At 44.8% G+C, this 21,096-nt stretch overlaps 1 protein-coding gene across 12 annotated transcripts in view; it reads right to left on the bottom strand.

Moving 5' to 3' along the window:
- The window catches only part of pde4dip (phosphodiesterase 4D interacting protein), a 330,703-nt gene that overhangs the window by 121,264 nt on the left and 188,343 nt on the right, over window positions 1-21,096 (bottom strand). For all 12 annotated transcript variants that reach the window (XM_085982652.1, XM_085982655.1, XM_085982653.1 and 9 more), the window contains 5 exons: window positions 19,100-19,277; window positions 17,247-17,363; window positions 11,323-11,866; window positions 9,842-10,077; window positions 8,901-8,952 (listed from right to left, as the gene is read on the bottom strand). In XM_085982652.1, the coding sequence (XP_085838778.1) occupies window positions 8,901-8,952; window positions 9,842-10,077; window positions 11,323-11,866; window positions 17,247-17,363; window positions 19,100-19,277 (1,127 nt within the window). The remainder of the gene's footprint in view (window positions 1-8,900; window positions 8,953-9,841; window positions 10,078-11,322; window positions 11,867-17,246; window positions 17,364-19,099; window positions 19,278-21,096) is intronic.

Here is a 21,096-nt window from a genome sequence, read left to right as displayed (position 1 = left end):
CTTTAACAACGTGCCTTAATTTAATCAACAAACCTCCTCATGCAGCAGGCTTTAAAAGCAGCCCTTGTGTGTAGGTATTTGAATTTTTGTATACGAGAGCTCATATTTCTGCATAATCATATGTGACTCAGTCTGTCATTGTGACATGTATATCTAGCCCCAGCTCCAAAAGGTTGGACATTCCTGCCATAAGATATAGTTCCTCTTTAAAGGTTAAAGCATGCGGTTAACACCATTCTCGCTAGTGGTCTGCCCAGGGAGTAACAAAACTCACCTGACCAAAGTAAATGAATCCCGGGGGGAGGGGGGTATTTAACCCTACTCTCCTAGTGGAGACTGGATAGGAGGACAGTTAAAATGCCCTGGGTGGCTTACCCGCCTGCTACGCGCCGATCTTGATTTTAACCTGCGCTTCTGAGCAGGTGGCAAAGGCACCAGCCTGAAGCTTACAGGTTCTTTCGATAAATATGAAGTTCGGGATCAGATAACTTCATTGGGCCCAGACTATAATTTTAACTCAGACCTGAATGGGGAAGGCGTTGTGGTTTTCCTGCCAAGTTGAAGCAGATCGAAAGAGGATCAGGACGTGAATGAGGCCCCGTGAGGTAAGTTTTTTAAAACTTTTCTTTGTGGAACCAGGAGGAGCAGGAAGTTTAGACCCCCCATCATCCCACGACACCCTCCTGGAACTCCCTTCCTAATACCTACCTGCCTGATTTTTACGAGGCTGGAAGTTGCTTCACACCCATTCCAATTAACCAATCGGTTGTTAAAATTGCCATAGCCTGATGCTGCCGCTGAGCAGATCAGAAACAAACTGACTCCTGCGGTTTTCCGCCAAAAACCCTGGGAGTTAAAATTGACTAGAGTGATTAGACGGCCAACCCTGAAAGTCAAAGTGTGACTTTCTGTTTGGGAGGCATTTACTCAACTGTATCAGCTACCGCAATGCCTGCAGATCTCACTTTTCAATTTAGAAATGAAAGACTACAATGTAATTATTGAATGCGATATATACAATAGAGATGAAACAGCTAGATGCTGTAATGAAAAAATGGTGGGATTGATACTCTGGAAGAATGAGATCAAATAGGCCGAAGAGCCTTCTTCATCTGGACCTAACCTGCACTCTTCTGAAGAAAAATAGCTGCTTGCAGGAAGTGTGGCCAGCACCATGGAACTATGCTTCAGAAGTTAAAGGCCATCAATCTTAGGGTCCACAAAAATCACAAGATACAGTATTCACAAGTCACCTGAGCTTCATGCTGTCTGTCTATGACCCCTGAACCCGCCTCACAGGTTTGCTACTCTCAGGTACAGGAATGACCAAAAGACCATTTTCATAGACATTCTAGAATAATAAAAAGAGGGAATGCATCTCTTTTGAAAGTTATTGCTGAGATCCAGCACTGAAAGAGTTAAAGTAAAGAGTGCGCATCTGAGGTCTTGCCTATAAGCACTAAAACTTGCACTTCAGCTCTCTGACTCTCTGCAGCATAGTAAGTGCACAGCTGCTGAGTGCTGCGATACAGACCCACTGCACCGGATTACTGAACGCTGGGAGGCACGGGCCACTGATGGCACAGTCCTGACAGATGGAGCCATGTGCTTGTAATCCACTTTTAATTCCTCATTTTCCCCCATCCCCTGTGAGCTCTGAAAGAAACTGTGTTCAGCCATGGTTAGCATTCCCAGTGCAATTCATGCTGGCAGAATATTAAGCGGTTGTATGAGCTGTGCTGCTTTAATAACATCATTTCAGGTCAATGGCCATTCTCAAACTGTATACCATCCCCTCTCCAGCCCAAGGACACTGAGGCCAAGTATAGTATCACCATTGCCAGCTGGTTGAGATCAGCTAACTCAGCACTGACAATGAATCAAATCTGGAAACGTACTAGTCTGAATGGTTCTGTTCCACACCAGGTAGTACATCTAACAACTGAGCCATGAGTACGTTGAAGACTGACCTAAATTAACCAATCAACAGCTCAGTAGGTAAATGCACTGCCGGGTGTGGTACTGAGCGTCACAGACCAAGAAGTGCTCAGGTTCAATTCTTGTTTGTGCTAAGTTAGCCAATCTTAGTTAGGGCAGCAGTGGGGATGTTTAACAGGTCTCAGTATCCCTGGCCTAAAAAGGGGGGGGGGGGAATCAATCAGCTAGGGTTCCTACTCCTTATTGCTGTCCGATAACTCCTAAAGTGCTCATCATGTAAGCAGAAAACTATGATCAGTTCATATGCCCCTAGTCATGAATAGTCCTTCTTGGGTCACATATGAAATGTGGCTGCTTGCAGGAAGGGTGGCCAGCACCATGGAACTATGCTTCAGAAGGAGGAAGGTAAAGTACTGAGGTATAGAGATGTAAAAGGTTTGCAACAAAAATAAATGATGTATCGACATTAAGTGCATGAAGTGGTGCTACAGCGGTTTGATCTGCTGCTCGGCTGTGCTCCCAATCTCAACCACATGACCACCCAGAGGTACAAAGCCGAGGCCACACCAAAATGGGATGGTAAAGCTTCCCTGGAATGCCTTGGATGACTCACTGCAGTGTTGATGGAAGCCTGAAAGAGAGGCACTGAACCTCTGTGCCTTAGCCAGCACGTGGCCCAAGGAGACCAAGGGGCACTGGGCAGAACATAAGAGAACTTCAGGTGAAAAAAATAACAGGACCATTTGAATTCTTATCTCCAACACAGGGTGCAGATTGGCAACATAGTCACCCACAAACTCAATTAAATGGCTGGAAAACCAATCAGAATGGCCAGCTGGCCTGTCTGCACAAATCAAATTTGAAAGCAAAATTTCAATACTTTTGCCAACCATCCCTTCTGCTCCCGTGCTGATGCCAGCTCAATTGTTGCACCAATGAAAATTCAACTCGCCACATACATCCAGGTCAAGAGTCAACCAATAGAAAATAGGTCCGCTCAGAGCTTTCTGAAAGTGCTGGAGCTGAATAAAAGGTCCCAGCTGTCCTCTTTTGGATTTCTAAAAGAAATTTATAATTGTTAATATGCTTGCAATACCCAACAGATTTCCCACAGGATTTGGTAGAATTTTCCAACAGTTTTATTGAGTCTGCTGTCTTAAGTTTCTTACAGCAAAATGACTTTTCTATACTATAAAATGAAATACGGAATATATGCCCAAATATGGATCATTTTACTTTGGTGGAATACAAGCAGTTAAAAGCATTCATTTTAAATTGAGATATCTAGGTGGAAGGTCATGGCCCATAGTGCAGGTCACAGCTGAAATTGAAAAGATTAGGACAGAGGAGAAGATTTCCTCTGGTTGCTATGCATTAATGACATTGGAAAGATTTCCAATGCACACAGTTTCTAACAATCATAAAAATATCCTCGAAGAATGTTTTCATGGTTTCACCAGAGTTTATGATTGGAGGAATTCTTCCCTCTGCGATGAGGTAAATCAGTTTTGTGATGTAACACTTGGGTTTTAAAAGCACACAGGTTAGTGGCGGGAAAGACTGAAGGAGATAATTTGTTTCCAAACATGCTTCGCAATGATATAAATGACAAAGAGAAACATCACACAACTTGTGTGTGATGCCATCATAACGCTGATAATGTTGTTCAGTTCTTCTCAGCGACCAAACAAAAAAACACATCTGCCAAATGCTCTTCCATGATGATTTTCCAACTTTCTAAACAAAAGCCACCATTATGTCACGGTTTTTATACAGCATTAAAAAAAATATTTATTATATCGCTTCTGACGTGTCTGGAACTCCTGGCCAGACTCACTGCAGAACCTACATTCTCCGGTCACAGAATTTGGTTGGGCTTGCTGCAGAAATTAACCTTGAGTTGCTGCAGAATTCTAGGGGCACAAGTATAATATAGTGGAGGGCAACTATATTAGGTTTATAAAATATTAGTGAAATTCCTTCCCATGGGGACTTCAATTGCACCTAAAAAATTCCATTATTTCCATTTTCTCAGAAGCATATCCTGCGTGCATATATATGTAATGAAAAAGTGAGTAAATGTCACCTTTTGAGTAGGCTGATTGATGGTTTCTGTCATATTTTGTTTTTTTTAAAACTCTAGGGCCTAGAAATTCGGTGGGCTGCGCCACCAGTTAGCGCCTAAAGAGGGCACTCAGTGGCTTTAGTGCCACTGGCCACGCCTCCCGCAATATTGAGCTGGGGCGCTAATGGCAGCATTAACCTGTTGCGCTGCGCCGCCTCCGATGACGTCATTGGTGTGCGCAGCGCCCCGCTACCGCCCCGATCCCGATATTTGGCAGCGACCGCCTCTGTAGCATCGTTCGCAAATGGCGCCCGGTTCACGGGACCTTCTTGTGGCAGCAGTGGCGCAAATTAAGGTGGAGGTGCGGGGCGGCCGTTTTTTCCGGTGGCCGCCTGCCAGCACCTCCGTCCCCGGCCTCCTGATCGCCCCCTGCGGCATTGCCGGCTGTTTTCCGAGAGCCCGGCACTTCTCCTCGGTGCCGGGCTCTTTTGCCGGCACTCGCGATCTCCGATCGCGCTGGTGCAGGCCCCTCCCCCTTAAGAATGGGAGGAAGGCCTGCAGTACTGCAGCGCGCAGTGCCGCAGCGTGTGGCGCTGCGGCACGTTGCGCTGCGATATTCAGTTTCAGCGCCCTAAGAGGGACGCGGAGCGCCTCGAGCCTCGCCCCGTGTCCCTCTTGGGGCACTCAAGCTGAATTTCCGGCGGTCACTACTGCTCCAAACGCTGCGCTAATTCCTGCGCCCAGGCGAGCTTGGCGCCCCGTTTGCGGCTCCACCCAATTTCTCCCCCTAGATGTTTCAGCTCTTGATGTTTCTGTGCACTGTCATTGATGAACCCAAACTCCCTATGCCCGAGTTTTAATTTGCCCTAATATCTTGGTTATGTCACAGCATGCCCTGGATAACAGGGGACTTCTTTTTAGATTACTCTCTGTTTTAAATATTAAATTCTGTAATTATGTGGTGTTTCGACAGAAAATAAAACTTGCTAGCTTCTTCGTGTCAAGAGGAAGTTAGAGCAACCACCTGGTGTTAGAGTTAATGCCTACGCCAGCTCATCAACAATTTAATTTTAAACAGGGACGTTTGGGTGAATATAAGCACATGTTGAGTGCGACACCAGTTAGTTACTGTACCAGCTGGCAACTTCCTCTTGACGTGAAGAAACTAACAAGTTTGCATTCCCGCTTTAATCCCCATTTATAAACTGATAAGGACAACTCTGCTTTTGATTAAATATGCAGCACTTTATGTGCTTTTCAGCCAGGTTCTTAAATGCCTGAACAAATATTTAAGTCCTAAATGTCTGGTCAAGTGAGATAAAGTGCACAATAATGTATTCAAACTCTGACAGGAGCTTTTCATATGGGTATAAAATGTTCTACTGGCTCCAGAATTCAGAGGATGTGTCAGGTTTACCCAAACAACTTGTCCTGACCCCCTTCACTTCAGTTTTTCTCACAGGATTAAGAAACAAATTGCAATTTTTGCAGTTTCAAGTAGCTCACTAGCTGCTTAAGAAGTTAGCACAATGACGGTGACAATGATTGGCCGATTTTCGAATTATAAATTAATAATGAGGGCAATGTTTGTCTTCAGATGTGAATCAGTTTTAACTTGGCTCGCACAGTTTTAAGATCTGCCCGAATCTCAAGAGCTAATCATAGAATCACACAGCACTGAAGGAGACCAATCGGCTTATCGTGTTTGTGCTGACTCTTTGAAGAGCTTCGAAGGAGCTTTCCAATTAGTCCCACTCCTCTGTTCTTCCCCCATAGCCTAGCAAATTTCTCCTTTTCAAATTTATATCCAAGCCCCTTTTGAAAATTACTATTGAATCTGCTTTCACCACCCTTTCAGGCAGTGCATTCCAGATCATAACTTGCTAGGTAAAAAAAATTCTCATCTCCCCCTGGCCTTTTTTTTCCAATTATCTTGAATCCATGTACTTTGGTTACCGACCCAAATAATATCACTCAATTTTCTGCTCTAACTTCATTTGCACAATTATTCACAACTCCAGGTGCAATCTCAGGTGAGCCTCAGGATGACACGACTGGTAGGAAAGGAAAATTGTGTAAATCAAATTTAAAGAGGTGAAAATTGACTTAGGCCCATTTCCGGGCCAAAAATAGACGGTGTGTTTGGAGTGCGCGCCAGCAGTCAAAGACTAGAGGCTCGTTCCAAATTGTGCCATTTTTCTGGCGAGCTGTGGGTGCTAATTTAGCATCCAGAGGCAGCACGCCAGTTTGGGGATGACCAATTTGGGCCGCCTACCTTGCCGGCAGCAGCTCTCACACAAGTTCTGGGAGGGGAGCAGGGTGGGGGGTGGTTAGTATGGTCACAGTAGTGTTGTGGACGAAGGAGGAACAGTGTTGCCACCCGCAACGGCCCCGCACCCCCCCCCCCATGGCTCCACATGAAGATCTTATGTGGGTGATGATTCTGTATGATGATACTATACCCTGATGCACTGTTCCCTGGTGATTCTGTATTCTGATGATACTGTATTTTTTTTAGGCAGCTGCCCAAAGGGAAATAAACCAGACTTGACTCGGGCAAGGGAACAGGTGCTGTGCTATCGGCAGAGATCACAACTTCACTTAAAGATCCTCATACTATTCAGTTAAAGGCGATGTTAAAGGCAATGTGACACTGTGTCTTAATGATAATGCACCCAGTTTGCACTGTACCCAGATGATGACACTGTAGCTGTAAAGTGTTGCTGTACTCTGATGACACTGTATCCTGGTGATACTATATTCTGGTAATACTGTACTTATAGCATTGTACCCCGATGATATTATAACCTGGTAACACTGTACTTTACTTACTATGGTGCTGTTACTGTATACTATATGCCTTTAACTGAATACAATAGTATGAGGATCTTTACATAGAAACATAGAAGATAGGAGCAGGAGTAGGCCATTCGGCCCTTCGAGCCTGCTCCGCCATTCAATGAGATCACGGCTGATCATCCAAATTCAGTACCCTGTCCCTGCCTTCTCCCCATATCCCTTGATCCCTTTAGCCTTAAGAAATATATCCAACTCCGTCTTGAATGAACTGGCCTCCACCGCCCTCTGTGGCAGAGAATTCCACAGGTTCACCACTCTCTGGGTGAAGAAATTCCTCCTCATTTCAGTCCTAAATGGCTTACCCCTTATCCTTAGACTATGACCCCTGGTTCTGGACTCCCCGGCCATCAGAAACATCCTTCCTGCATCTAGTCTGTCCAGGCCTGACAGAATTTTATAGGTTTCGATGAGATCCCCTCTCAATCTTCTAAACTCCAGTGAGTATAAGCCCAATCGACACAATCTCTCCTCATAAGTCATTCCTGCCATCCCAGGTATCAGCCTGGTGAATCTTCGCTGCACTCCTTCCATGGCAAGAACGTCCTTCCTCGGGTAAGGCGACCAAAACTGCACACAATACTCAAGGTGCGGTCTCACCAAGTTGCGATCTCTGCCGATAGCACAGCACCTGTTCCCTTGCCCGAGTCAAGTCTGGTTCATTTCCCTTTGGGCAGCTGCCTAAAAATATCATGGTGTGTTGGAACTGATGCTACATTCAGGAAAATGCTGGCACAAAAAAGAAAATATGCAATGTCATTCCTTATTTCTTATAAGGATTAACATTTAACAGTTAATGGGGGATATCACGGGTATAACTGTGACATTGCCTTTTCTCTATCTTGCTTGTATTCCTCTGTGTTTTCTCTCCATCTTTCTGTGTGATATATATATTTCTCGCTTGATTTCACTGTGGTCTCTACATCAATCTGTGTTACGTCTCTTCCTTTGATACTTTTTTTTCCTCTGTGGTCTCTCTCTCTCTCTCTCTCTCGAGTATCTATGGTCCATCTGGCTGTCTATGTGCTCTATTTCTCCCTCTCTTGTTTGTCTCCCTCTCTCTGGGGTCTATCTTTTCATATGTCAGAGTGGTCTCTCTCAAATCTCTTGGGATGATTTTCATGTGGAGTGTAAATTGGGTGGACGGTGGACGGGCCATGCGCGGCACCTGTCCGAAGGAGTCAGCAGGGGACCTGAACCAATATGGCGGTTGGTGTACTTCCGGCACGGAATGAAGTACTGCACTTCCAACTCTTCTCCAAGCGAGCAACACCCATTAACCCAGTCCTTTGTTTCTCATGACCAACTTTCTACGCATGCTGCTACATTTCCTCTTGCATCATATACCTGAAGTTTTCTAACAAGCCTCCTGAGAGACTCCTTATCAAACACCTTCTGAAAATCCACACATATTACATCTACTGCAGTCCCTTTATGGATACATTCAGTGATTTCTTCAAAAGTCTTCATGCATTCTAAAAAGGGTCAACCACGCACATTTGCGTTGGATTTACACCAATGAATCAAGGATTGCGCTTGCTGATACTCTATAGAGCTGAATCCACCAAAATTTGGAGGATATCCAATGCAAATCGTGTGTGTGAGAGGGACACAGTTTGAGTCACCACGACTCCAGTGCACACCCAAATTTTCCCTCCATTTACACTCTGCCATTGTAGTCGCATGGTCAGTCCACTATCATCAGAAACTGGAGTACAACACACTGATACCAAGATTAGAAGTCAAAAGGTGTTTCGAGCAGCCAATAATTTCCTACAAATACAGTGACCTTGACATTATAGTACGGGGTAATAGGGTATGAATGCTTAATTGGTTTGTCTCAAATTTAGTTCTCTACTATTTCAATAGAAGCAGTAACTCACTGGGATAACAACTGTGCTAAAGTAATAGTAGAATTTCAGACAAAAAAGTGTTAAGCAGTTGTACACTAGTGTCACATCATTAACTATCTGATGGAGCTTGTTCAAATCTCTGGCTTGAAATTCCACAGAAAGTGAATGATTTAGTGTCAATGCCTTACCTGACAACAAGCAGCTCCTGGTCTCCTTTGTCAATGATGTCCAAAGGGTCTCCTGCAAAGTTAGAAAAAGATTACAGGTACAACACTAGAAAAGGGAATGAAATGGATTTCAATTACTAGCTATGCCACATGTCCAAATGCAGCATGGTGAACTATCACAAACAAAAGAACAGGAATTCTTCATTTAGGGAGAAAGGAGATTATATGTGAGCCATCCTTGGCTCAGTGGTAACATTCTTGCCTCTGAGTCAGCAGGTCGTGGGTTCAAGCCCCACTCCAGAGACCCGAGTACATAATCTAGGCTGACACTTCAGTGCAATACTGAGGGAATTCTGCACTGTTGGAGGTGCCGTCTTTCGGATGAGACTGATGCCCCATTTGCCCTCTCAGGTGGACATTAAAGATCCCAAGAAGAGCAGGGAACTGCTCTGTGTCCTGACCAGCATTTATCCTTCAACTATCCACCAAAATAGATGTTCTGGTTGTTTATTACATTGCTGTTTATGGAACCTTGTCACATTTGTCTACATTACAACAGAGACTACACTACAAGTGTAGTCGAGTGGAGCATAAACACCGGCATGGACAGGTTGAGCCAAATGGCCTGTTTCTGTGCTGTATATCCTATGTAAAAGTACTTCATTGGCTGTGAAATGCTTTGGAACACCATGAGATCATGAAAGGTGCTATATAAATGCAATTTATTTCTTCTTTCTCTATTGCCAGCCTGGCTGAGATTAGCTAACGCTGCACAGAATAGGGACAGGAGCTTGGACCTTCCTATTTCTCATAGCCCAGTAGCTAGACCATGCAATGCATTTACTCATTCAGCCATTGGGGGAGCCTTCACTAATTTTCTGACAGAAACAGGCACGGCAATTATGTAACACTGTACTGCATAACAGTATGAGTGAGCAATACCAGTTCAAGAGACAACTTACGACCAGTCAGTTTATGAGTGATCCTCTCTGCCAAATGGCTTCCCTGTGCCAGCTGATCTCGGAAACTCTGTCCCATATAGTAATCAATATCATTTGCTCTGAGCAACTCCTCAAAGGACTTGGTGGTGTCTCCCAGGTGTTGTTTCAGAATGTGGCAGACACCCCTGCCCTCACGCATCTTCTGACGGAGGTGGGAGAGCTCCCGCGCCTGGGCCTGGATTAAGCAGTCATATTTCCTGAAACGCAAAACAGGATCAATTCAATGAAGTGAAAAAAAAGGAAAAAGGATGAGAAGGAAAGTAAGGTAATGATGTTGTGGTGGAATGTCTGGTGGCTGTGGGTTCAAGCCTATTCCAAGACTTGAGCACATAAATTTAGGCTGACACTTCAGTGCAGTACTGAAAATGTGCTGTATTGTTGGAGGTGCCACCTTCCGAATGAGACTTTAAACCAAGTCTCTGCTCAGATGGACATTCACTGGTCATTCAGCTCAATACTGTTTATGGGATCTTGTGTGTGAAAAATAGTTGACAATATTGTCTTGAGAGTGAAATGCTTTGAGATGTTTTTGAGAGTAATGATAAAGTGAACAAGTCTTTTTTTATTCTTCTGGTGCAATGTGCAAGTGAACTAAGAGTCCCAAGATCACACACCAGCCTCAACTGATATTCACAGACAAGTAATTTGTTTTGACCAGGCTTCCATTGCATCACTGGAAGGAGACAAGGCATGTTCTAATAGATGGGATAGAATATAAAATAAGGAAGGGTTCCAGCTTGGGTATTGCTTCAGCACCCCCTACCATCTGATCAGAGGCCAACTCTGGCCTCTATGTGGTGAGATCATTCTCTCCCAGAGTTCAGAATGCAATGCCACAATGACCAAGGAAAGAAAATGAGAACTCAATACATAAACTTGTTGCATTGAGTGATTTGAGCCTTACAGACCAGAAAGATCTACAATTTTCCATCCATTCATTTTGATTTTACTGGATGAAAAATCATGAAGAGCAAATGCTATAATTCCCAATGTGTGATCCCAATGGCCAAAGCTTTGTGTTGGAAGCACACATTCGTAAAATTACCCATGGTGTATAATGTGTTATTCAACCTGTGTCATAGCAGCTCTGAATTGCTACAGACAGTCTCAATATTCCCAGGTTGGGAAGGTGGTAATTAGCCAAGTCTTGCACTCAATTATCACTATCCAATAACCATTGCTGAAAGTGTACATGTGCACAGAGGAAGTAAGGACAGAATCAGGCTCAACAGTGATGGCCCCCAACTGTCAAAACAGCCGGCCAAATACTCTGCATTCAAGCTCACAAATGAAGAGTGGCCACTTGGGTGAGGTGCTACACAACTGCTAGTGTCCAAGGAACCATATCTAGCAGGTGTAACTGCCTTCAGGAGAGGAGGTAAATTGCAAAGGGAGAGAAAAAAAATTAACAGTTATATAAAAGGATGATTTGGTATATTTACCCTGACCAGGAGGGATTTTTAGATGAAGGACCTGTCATTTTAGCACTCTTTAGCTGTGATTCCAGTGTGGTAACCCTGTGAATGAGCTTCTTTATCTCCGTGTTGGACTGTGTCATCGTTTGGCAATGGTCACCTCCATCAGACTGCCAGACATCATCATCATCATCATCATCCAGCTCGTCAAGCTGCAAAGCTTCAAATACATCACCTTGGGCAATGTTATGTGTTCTTTCTAGGCTGGAGGCATAATCACTAGTCATGGAGAAGGAGCGGATACGAGACTGCAGGCTGCGGATGATTTTGTCTGATTCGGTCAGTTGTGCTTTGAGGTCAGTGACGTGTTCTTGCAGCATAGCAATGTCATTAGATTTCCCACCATTTTCAAATGTGAGCCCCTTTCTGAGGCAGGATTTGATTGACAGTGGGAGAGAAAAGACAGGGTGGGAGGTAGAGGAGCCTAGGTTCTCTAGGGAGGAGTGCCGCTGGGTCATATTCTCCTTGTAGCATGGGTACGGGTGTTCTTGTAAATCAGCTTCACCGTATTCTGCATTAAGAAATAAAACATTGACAGAAATTAATTTCTTCCACTGATCATTCCTCTTTGCAACTGAATAGAAATTCTCTTATTTTTTCCCCCTATAATTTTCTCCTCTCTGGACTATGGAGAGATAATCCTGACCATCCTCCAGTATCTTTGCCCAATAACCCATTTGTTAGGTGTGGGCTTGGACAGTGCAGGCTGGGAAGCTACTCAAACACAGGAGACGTCACACCTGAGCCCAATCCTCTCCTTGCTCAATTTGTCAGCCATCCAACAGGGGGCTCAAGGTTTATGCAGGCTCTGTCACTGGCAACTCAGTTTCCTGCCTGCACATTTATTGTGTCAGCCACTGGCTTTGCTAGCTATTTTTTTTTAACCTAAATGGTCTTTGCAAAACTTTTGCTTTATCTATTAAAAATACAGCAGCTCTTGTATAATGTTGGTATGAGCCTTGAGAAAAAGCAGCTTTATTTTTAATGTATGACACAAAAGTGTGGCAAAGGTTTTTTGGGTCCAGCAGCAGATCTTCTGTGTTTGTTTTTTTGCGGCACTTAATTAGGTGTCCCAGTAAAAAATGAGTTTTCCCAGCGGTCACCCTCAGCGAATTCAACAAGTTTACACTGTGGTTGATGCCAGCAGCACGAGGCCTGCGTGTCAGAAATCAATGACTTTAGCACCCAGTAAGGGCAGCATAAAATCAGCCTGTAACTGTAGTCAATGGTGGTTATACAACAGTGAGGACAGGCATTTATTAAAAGTATGTGAGCCGTTTATTGCTTTAATACTATTACACGATCATTTTGAAATAAATATTAAATTATAGCAACTGTATAATTAGGTTTTTTTTTTAAACAATTTTACCCCAGCCCCCTCCTGAAAGTATTGTCTCAGGCCTCCAATTGGACATTAGTCAGATCGGGCATTATTAGCATTTTTCTGACTTTTAGGGTTCGATTTTCCAAGCCTCGAGGAGGCGGGTTTGGAGACGGGAGTGGTGGGAAAATTGCAGGATTGCAGGAACCCATCCCACCCCAGTGCCAATGTCCCAGGAGGCGGGTACTCGACCTGTGCTGGGAACTGCCTCCCCGAGGCAGGAAGAGGATTAGTGCCATTTAACTGCCCGTTAACAGATAGTTAACAGGCAGTTTTTTGCCTAATCCCTATTTTTAGCCCTGAAGTGTGGGCTGTCGGACAGCTCCGAACCACGCTAAGTTAGCAAGGCGGACCGTCGGTCTGCAGGGGTTGAAGGGGTCGAGATGTCCGTTGTGCAGGTGAGTGATGGGTGCATGTGTGCAGAGGTAAGTGTGTGAGGTAAGTGTAAAGTGTTTTAATAAGTTTTACTTACCTTTACTTTCTGATGCAGGCTTCCTCCCTTCAGTTCTCGGGAGTCCTTCAGCTCACCGGCACAGAAAGCAGAATGGCTGCTGAACTGTCAAAAGCTGCAGCCTCTGCTTTCTGGTCTGGAGAGCTCTCTAACCGAGTCTGAGTAGAAGGACTCAAGTTAGAAGACAGATTGTCGGTGTTTGACAGCTTCACAGAGCTGTCAAATGCTGATTTCTCATCTGTCAAAAGCTCTTGACAGATGAAATGTCAATCGCTGATGTCACCAGTAACCAGGTGTCCCTTAATTGACCTGCTGAGCCCGCTGGGCGGGCTTAACAAGGTCAATCAAGGGAAAATAGCATGGGTTGGTCACAAATCGATGGAGGCAGGACTACAACCCAAAAAGTGGGAGTCCCGCCTCCAAAAGCTCCCCATTGACAAAAATCGAGCCCTTAGTCTTTTGTGGGGTCAGCTATATTTACATAATGTGGGTAAGTTTCTCGCCCATATTGGGCCTGGCGTGGGGAGGGGTGAGGCAGGGGGAAACCACGTGGAAGCAACCTTTAAAGCATTTTCCCATAATGGGTTGCTTACAAAGGGTGATGAGTAAATTTAAAAGGGAATTCAGACACTTAAAAGTAAATGGCTACTCTCACGGTGGAACTGGAAGAAATATAGAATTTTGAAATCTCCCAATAAGCAAAAGCCCACCAGGTCTATGACTTGTTAAAGTGACTTGATCACACTTTAACATTTCACAAGCCTGAAACTTCAGTAGAATTGTTAGCAGGTTTACTTTTTAAGAACGGGTGACGAGGATCTGTACGGATTCAATGTAAAATGACTTTGAACAGTCTCAATCCATTTTCTCATGGGCATGAGCCTACAACACAAAACTGCCCATTGTTTGGTGCTAAATTGGGAACCTCACACAGCAATCACAGGATGGCTGGTGTAGGAAATGGTAAAATGTCAACTTAGTTCAGTCAGCAGTTCTCTCCCAATGTTGGGTTTTATACACACTGGCCCCGATATTTATGGGGAGGCAGGGAGTGCGGTAGTGTGGGGGAAACCCGACAAGGCCGGGGACGTGGAGGTCCTAACGAATGTAACGGCAGGACTTCATAATTTTTTTTCTTACATTTCTTGCCCAGTAGCTGGCCAAATTGACAGGCTGGCTGGTTGCTGGGTGGGAAAACCAGCGGCAGGAGACTGCAGCCACGGACCATTGGATGGGCTACAGATCCGGTGTGGGCGGGGGTCATCTCAGTTAAATTTAAATCAGGATCCCAATTGCACTTTGGAAGCCTGATTTAAATATGTTAATGAAGTGCCCCCCCTCTCCAAGATGGGACACTAGCACACCTCGCTACCCGCCGCCGTAAAGACGGCATCCAACGTGCTCCCCGGGCCCTCAAGGAAGTCTTTGGCCTCCCCTGCTCCCAGCAATCCTGATTGCGGGCTCTCTCCCCCCTCCCGATCGCGGGCTTTCTTCCCCCCTCCCGGTCGCGGGCTCTCTCCCCCCACCCCGGTCGTGGGCTCTCTTCCCCCCCCTCCCGGTCGCGGGCTCTCTTCCACCCCCCTCCCGGTCGCGGGCTCTCTTCCCCCACCCCTCCCGGTCGCTGGCTCTTTTCCCCCCTCTCGATTACTGGGGACCTATTTGCACCTCATTAACATTGCCCATGTCCGTCCTTGCCTCAGCTTATCTGCTGCTGAAACCCTCATCCATGCCTTTGTTCCTCTATTCCAACGCACTCCTGGCTGGCCTCCCACGTTCTATCCTACGTAAACATGAGGTCATCCAAAACTCGGCTGCCCGTGTCCTAACTCGCACCAAGTCCTGTTCACCCATCACCTCTGAGCTCGCTGACCTACATTGGCTCCCGATTAAGCAATGCCTCGATTTCAAAATTCTCATCCTTGTTTTCAAATCCGTCCATGACCTTGCCCCTCCCTATCTCTAAGCTCAGCCAGCACCACAACCCCCAGCCCCTCAGAGATATCTGCGCTCCTCTAATTCTGTCCTCTTGAGCATCCCTGTTTATAATCGCTCAACCATTGGTGGCTGTGCCTTCTGTTGCCTAGGCCCTAAGCTCTGAATTCTTTGCCTAAACCTCTCAATCTCGCTACCTCTCTTTCCTCCTTTAAGACGCTCCTTAAAACCTATCTCTTTGACCAAGCTTTTGGTCACTTGCCCTAATTTCTCTTTATGTGGCTCGGTGTCAAATTTTTTGTCTTATAATACTCCTGTGAAGCGCCATGAGACATTTTACTACGTTAAAGGCGTTATATAAATACAGGTTGTTGTTGTTGACCATCCCCATGGGTCGCCTGCCCACTGGCCAGGCTGTCCATTTGGCCGGGTGCCGGGCGGGAAATGGAGCTAAAAAAATGTTAATGAGGTCCTGCTGTTAAGTTTGTCAGGACCTCCGTCTCCCCGGCCTTGCCGGGATCTTGGGCTGTTTTTGGCCTCACCCACACCCTCCCCACCTCCCGGTAAATATCGGGGACATTGTTGAGCTTAACTCTGCATCAAACCTGATCTTGGAGTACTGACCAGATTTCCCAAAAAGGAAAGTGCACCGTTGCCCAGCACTATCATTCCTCACCTTGATGAAGCACAAAGTTCAAAAAACAAATTGATTCAGTTAAGTGAACAGCCCATTAATTCACTGAGTTAAATTTACTTACTTTGTTGCAAAATACTTAGGAAAGGTTTCTGCAAAGCCTCTGCTTTCTATGACAACAGCATAGTATCGTGTTCAGTGCAGAGAATGTCCATTTATGCTTCTAAGGAATCACTTTTTTTGTTTTCACAATGTGTTCGAAAGGCAAAACTTAACACTTTCTTTTAAAATGTCATGACTGAACTTTCCCCTGTTGGCTGTCTTCTGATGGGGGAGGGGTGGGGGTCATGTCACAAAGCATTGCATGTGGTGGGGATGATGTCATGGAATGACCTGCGGTCATTTAGATATTACAACTTTTAACTAGCAGAATTGGAAGAAAAATAATTGTAATGAGGACCTGCCGTTAAATTCGGCAGGACTTCCGTATTCCTGACCTCGCTGGGTTTCCCCCACACTACCGCGCTACCCTGCACTCTCCCCGCCTTCCTGTAAATATCGGGCCTGTTAACTCTTTCTCTTTCCACAGATGCTGCCTGACCTGCTGAGTATTTTCCAGAATTTTCTGTTAATCTTTCAGATTTCCAGTATCCGCAGTATTTTGCTTTGGCCAAATAATAAGTTCCCTAACAATAGTATATTTATGACATCACACGGCACCAGGTATATTGTTAGCTAACCAGAACATGAGAATTGAACTTATTATCATCAGCTTTTAACTATATCCCTGTTCAATGAAAGCAGTATGGTGGATGGTTCTCAGAAGCGTTATCAGACAAAAAGAGCAGCCCAAGCAACACATCTGAACTGTGTTCTTTTGGTGAAAAGCGAGAACAAAGAAATGAGTGAACAGCGTTGAATTCTGCCACCAGCAACGACATCAGCAGCTGGGCAGATAAGTAGGGGGTTGGGTTAATAAAAAGCAGGTAGAGACAGAGGGTGTGCTGGGAAAACAAGAGCAAAAGTACGGAGGATTGATCAGAACAGGTAGTGATCATCGGAGCCACAGGTAGGAAAGTGCATTGAAAGAGCAATAGTAAATAAATAAACTGCAAATGTTAGAAATCTGAAACAAAAAAAAAGCTGGAAATGCACTGAAAGTCCATCAGCATTCGGAAAGAGAAAAGACAGGTTAACTTTTCAAGGGCACGATCCATTGTTGGAACTGCAGGGCCCAGAATTTTGTGGGTCTCATGAGTAGACATCAGCTCTTCACTTACAATCAAATAGCACACCCAGGTTCCCACTCTTCTTGGTAGAAGAATCCGCCGCAGAAGGAACATAAATAGGGAGGATGGCCTACTAAGTTTGTGGGTCTCTATTTGTGCACCGTCCCCCACCATGGAACGCCTTATGATAATGTTAAACTGCCATAAGAAAACCATTGCATTTGTAGGACAGATCCTGCCTCACCAAGGTGCTCCAGTCTTTACCTGGGCTACTGGCCTCTTCTCTTTCAGCTTCATTTTCACTTCTTCCACAAGTCTCATAACCAAGGTCCTGCAGGTCCACTTGCACCTGTTTACTGTCCTGCTCCACCGATGATTCAGCTGGGGAATGGACAAACACCATGGTAATAGGGCAGTACTGTAAGCCATAGTCACAGAGTAAAAGTCAGAACACATTAATTCCCCTGTAAAAATTAAACATTGCTACAGGTTTCCACATTGGTGCGGTAAATGGGAACTCTAATGCCCTGTACCATGGATGGAAAGGATGTAGGTTGTGCCGTTATTCTTCAGACAGTGTGTTCCTTATCTCCGTTTTTTTTGTCAGTTATATATCAGAGACACATAGAAACCCATCACCATGTTTAAAAGTCTTCAAACCAAGCTACCAACATTATTCATAGCGCCAAACATCCATTAACCCCCCTATTCGTTGTCTTCTGCCCCCGGCCATCTCTCTATCATGTGGCTACATTCCCATTAATAACATGTCTCACTTATCATAAGAAGTCTCTTATGTGACACTTTTTCAAATACGTTCTGAAAATCCATATATACAGATCCACAGTGTTTCTCAAAAAGATCAATTACATTAGTCAAGTATGACCTTCCCTTTACAAATCCATTCTGATTGTCCCTGATTAGCCTTACTAAATGTTTACTAATTTCACTGTGTATTATGGACTCCAAGTTACTGTACAATCGAGGTAAAACTAACTAGCCTATAATTTCCTCGCTTATCCCTTCATGAACAGGATGTAATGTTTCCCACACTGCAGTCCTTAGGCACAATGGCTGTTTCCAAAGATTTTTGAAAAATTATGGTGCTTCCACTATCTCCTACCCAACCTCCTTCAGTGTTCTGGGGGTGCAGACTATCTGGACCTAATGACTTTTCATCACATTACCTTTTTTAATACATTGCAAGGACGGACATTTTGGACTGAGGTCTTCAAATGGTAAGGTGATGCACTTGGTTGAGCAGCACTGTAATCTAAGTTACTACTGAGGAGAAATCGTAATTTATAAATTTGGTGGAAAATGGATCCTGCTGCAAGAAAACACATTGACCCCAAAATTCCTGAGATGGGGAGGGCAGCATGGGCAGAGAGAGAGTGGAATTTGGGGTGCAACCCAGATCCACCAGGACATTTGGATGTGGGCCCATAATATGCCCACAAATGGACAGGTGTATTATAATATGTAAATGACGGAAATACATCACACATCTCTCATTTATGCCTTTAGCAACAATGGATGCCAGGGATGCCTACGAGTCACTCGCATCTAGTATTGCCAGGGGTTTTGGGAGGGGTGGGGGGCAGGTAAGAGGGGCTGTTTAAAATTCCAAAGGTCAGTTTTGGCTATGCCAATGATTGCAGTGCATTGCTGCAACAGGCAGAAGAATGAAATTGACCATTTAAGATTACTTTCCCTCAGAGTCCATGGGCCCACTAATGCTGTGACAAGACGCTACAGCAAACTTCCTCCCCGCTCTCCATTTAGGCAGAATATACCACTTGCGTTTCAAATGCCACGAGTGCCAACCCAGAATATTTAAATAGGCCTGACTGTATGGTGTTTTGGACAGTGTCAGGGTCATTGTCAGTGGGTGGGCCAATACTCCACTGTGCCCCAAATACAAACCTCTCTCCCAATGCCTGCTGAGGAATTGCAGGGCCATTTACATTAAGGTTGAAAACCTCTCTTTAGACCAAAGTGTACTGTAAATACATGACTCCTTCAAAAAGGACCATGGCAGAGAATCATAGCAACACATTGCATAAGACTTTGTTATGGGTCTTCCTGCTAATAGGCAGACTGAGCATGATACATACTGAGTAGCTCTTTGTACTGTTGCAATTGGTTGTCCTGGGCTTTGACAGTGGCCTCGGTCACTACAAGCTTCTCCTGTAACTCCTTGTTCTGTTGTCTGTACTCAGCTAATTCAGTCTGAAGCCGATTGGAATGCTGTCCAAGGCTAGCATCCACATGATGCCATGGGCTGACGCCAACCTGAACAACATAAGAAGACAAAAGAGAATAGTTAAAGTGCAATCACTGAGCAGCAGCTATTTAAGAGACTTGATAGTGATCCTCTCTATGGTAAGGTATCTCATAAGAGTAGGTACAAGCATATTACTGGGACACAGTGATACCATTTATTAGTTTGTTCCTTTCCAATTTTCTTCTGACTCTGCCTGTAGGTGCTGACATTTGCTGGGGTAAGGTTCTATGGGCACTGGTCATGACCCAGTATCTTGCTCTAGTGGACATTCTACAGATGTAAGCCCAGTGTGTGTTCAATCACAGAGGGTATAGGAGCCGAGCCTGATCCTACCCTCAACTGACACCCACACACGTGGTATCCAGCAAGAGTCACTAGATGGTGATTAGGGGCTGGAAGCACAGTTACTTTTTCATGTCATCCTAGCCATAAAGCATGGATTTGTTAAAGGCAAATCGTGTTTAACCAACTTGGTTGAGTTTTTTGATGAGGTAACAGAGAGGGTTGATGAGGGTAATACGGTTGATGTGGTGTACATGGATTTCCAAAAGGCATTCGACAAAGTGCCACATAATAGGCTTGTCAGCAAAGTTGAAGCCCATGGAATAAAAGGGGTAGTGGCAGCATGGATATGAAATTGGCTAAATGACAGGAAACAGAGTAGTGGTGAACGGTTGTTTTTCGGACTGGAGGAAGGTATACAGTGCTGTTCCCCAGGGGTCGGTTCTAGGACCACTACTTTTCTTGATATATATTAATGACTTGGACGTGGGTGTACAGGGCACAATTTCAAAATTTGCAGATGACACAAAACTTGGAAGTATAGTGAACAGTGAGGAGGAGAGTGATAGATTTCAGGAAGACAGACAGGTTGGTGAAATGTGCAGACACGTGGCAGATGAAATTTAACACAGAAAAGTGTGAAGTGATACATTTTGGTAGAAAGAATGGGGAGAGGACATACAAACTAAATGGTACAATCCTAAAGGGGGTGCATGAACAGAGATCTAGGGGTATGTGTGCACAAATCGTTGAAGGTGGCAGGGCAGGTTTGGAAAACAGTTAAAAAAGCTTAAGGGATCCTGGGCTTCATAGAGGTATAGGGTACAAAAGTGTGGAAATTATGATGAACCTGTATAAAACACTGGTTCGGCCCCAACTGGATTACTGTATCCAATTCTGGGCACCACACTTTAGGAAGGACGTGAAGGCCTTAGAGAAGGTGCAGAAAAGATTTACAAGAATGATTCCAGGAATGAGGGACTTCAGTTACGTTGATAGACTAGAGAAGCTGGGGTTGTTCTCCTTGGAGCAGAGAAGATTGAGAGGAGATTTGATAGAGGTGTTCAAAATCATGAGGGGTCTGGACAGAGTAGATAGAGAAAAACTATTCCCATTGGCAGAAGGGTTGAGAACCAGAGGACACAGATTTAAGGTGATTGGCAAAAGAAGCAAAGGCAACATAAGAAAAAACTTTTTTACGCAGCGAGTGGTTAAGATCTGGAATGCACTGCCTGATAGGGTGGTGGAGGCAGACTCAGTCTTATCTTTCAAAAGGGATTTGGATAAGTATTTGAAGGAAAAAAAAAATTGCCTGGCTACAAGGAAAGGGCGGGGGAGTGGGACTAGCTGAGAGTTGGCACAGGCTCGACGGGCCAAATGGCCTTCTTCCGTGTTGTATCCATTCTATGATTCTATTCTATAACTAGCATCATCACTGCCAGCGAGATCAGCTAACTCAGCACAGATCTGGGATTGAACCCAAGACTTGGCTGGTCTGTAAGGCTCAGTTCCACACTGGAAGGGGAGGGGGTACATTTATCAACT

The sequence above is a fragment of the Somniosus microcephalus genome, chromosome 3 (assembly GCF_052327205.1).
Source record: "Somniosus microcephalus isolate GS21.2 chromosome 3, FLI_Smic_1.0, whole genome shotgun sequence".
Lineage (NCBI taxonomy): Eukaryota > Metazoa > Chordata > Chondrichthyes > Squaliformes > Somniosidae > Somniosus > Somniosus microcephalus.
Note: the sequence above shows the minus strand (reverse complement) of the source record. Positions and strands in the feature narration are given on the sequence as shown.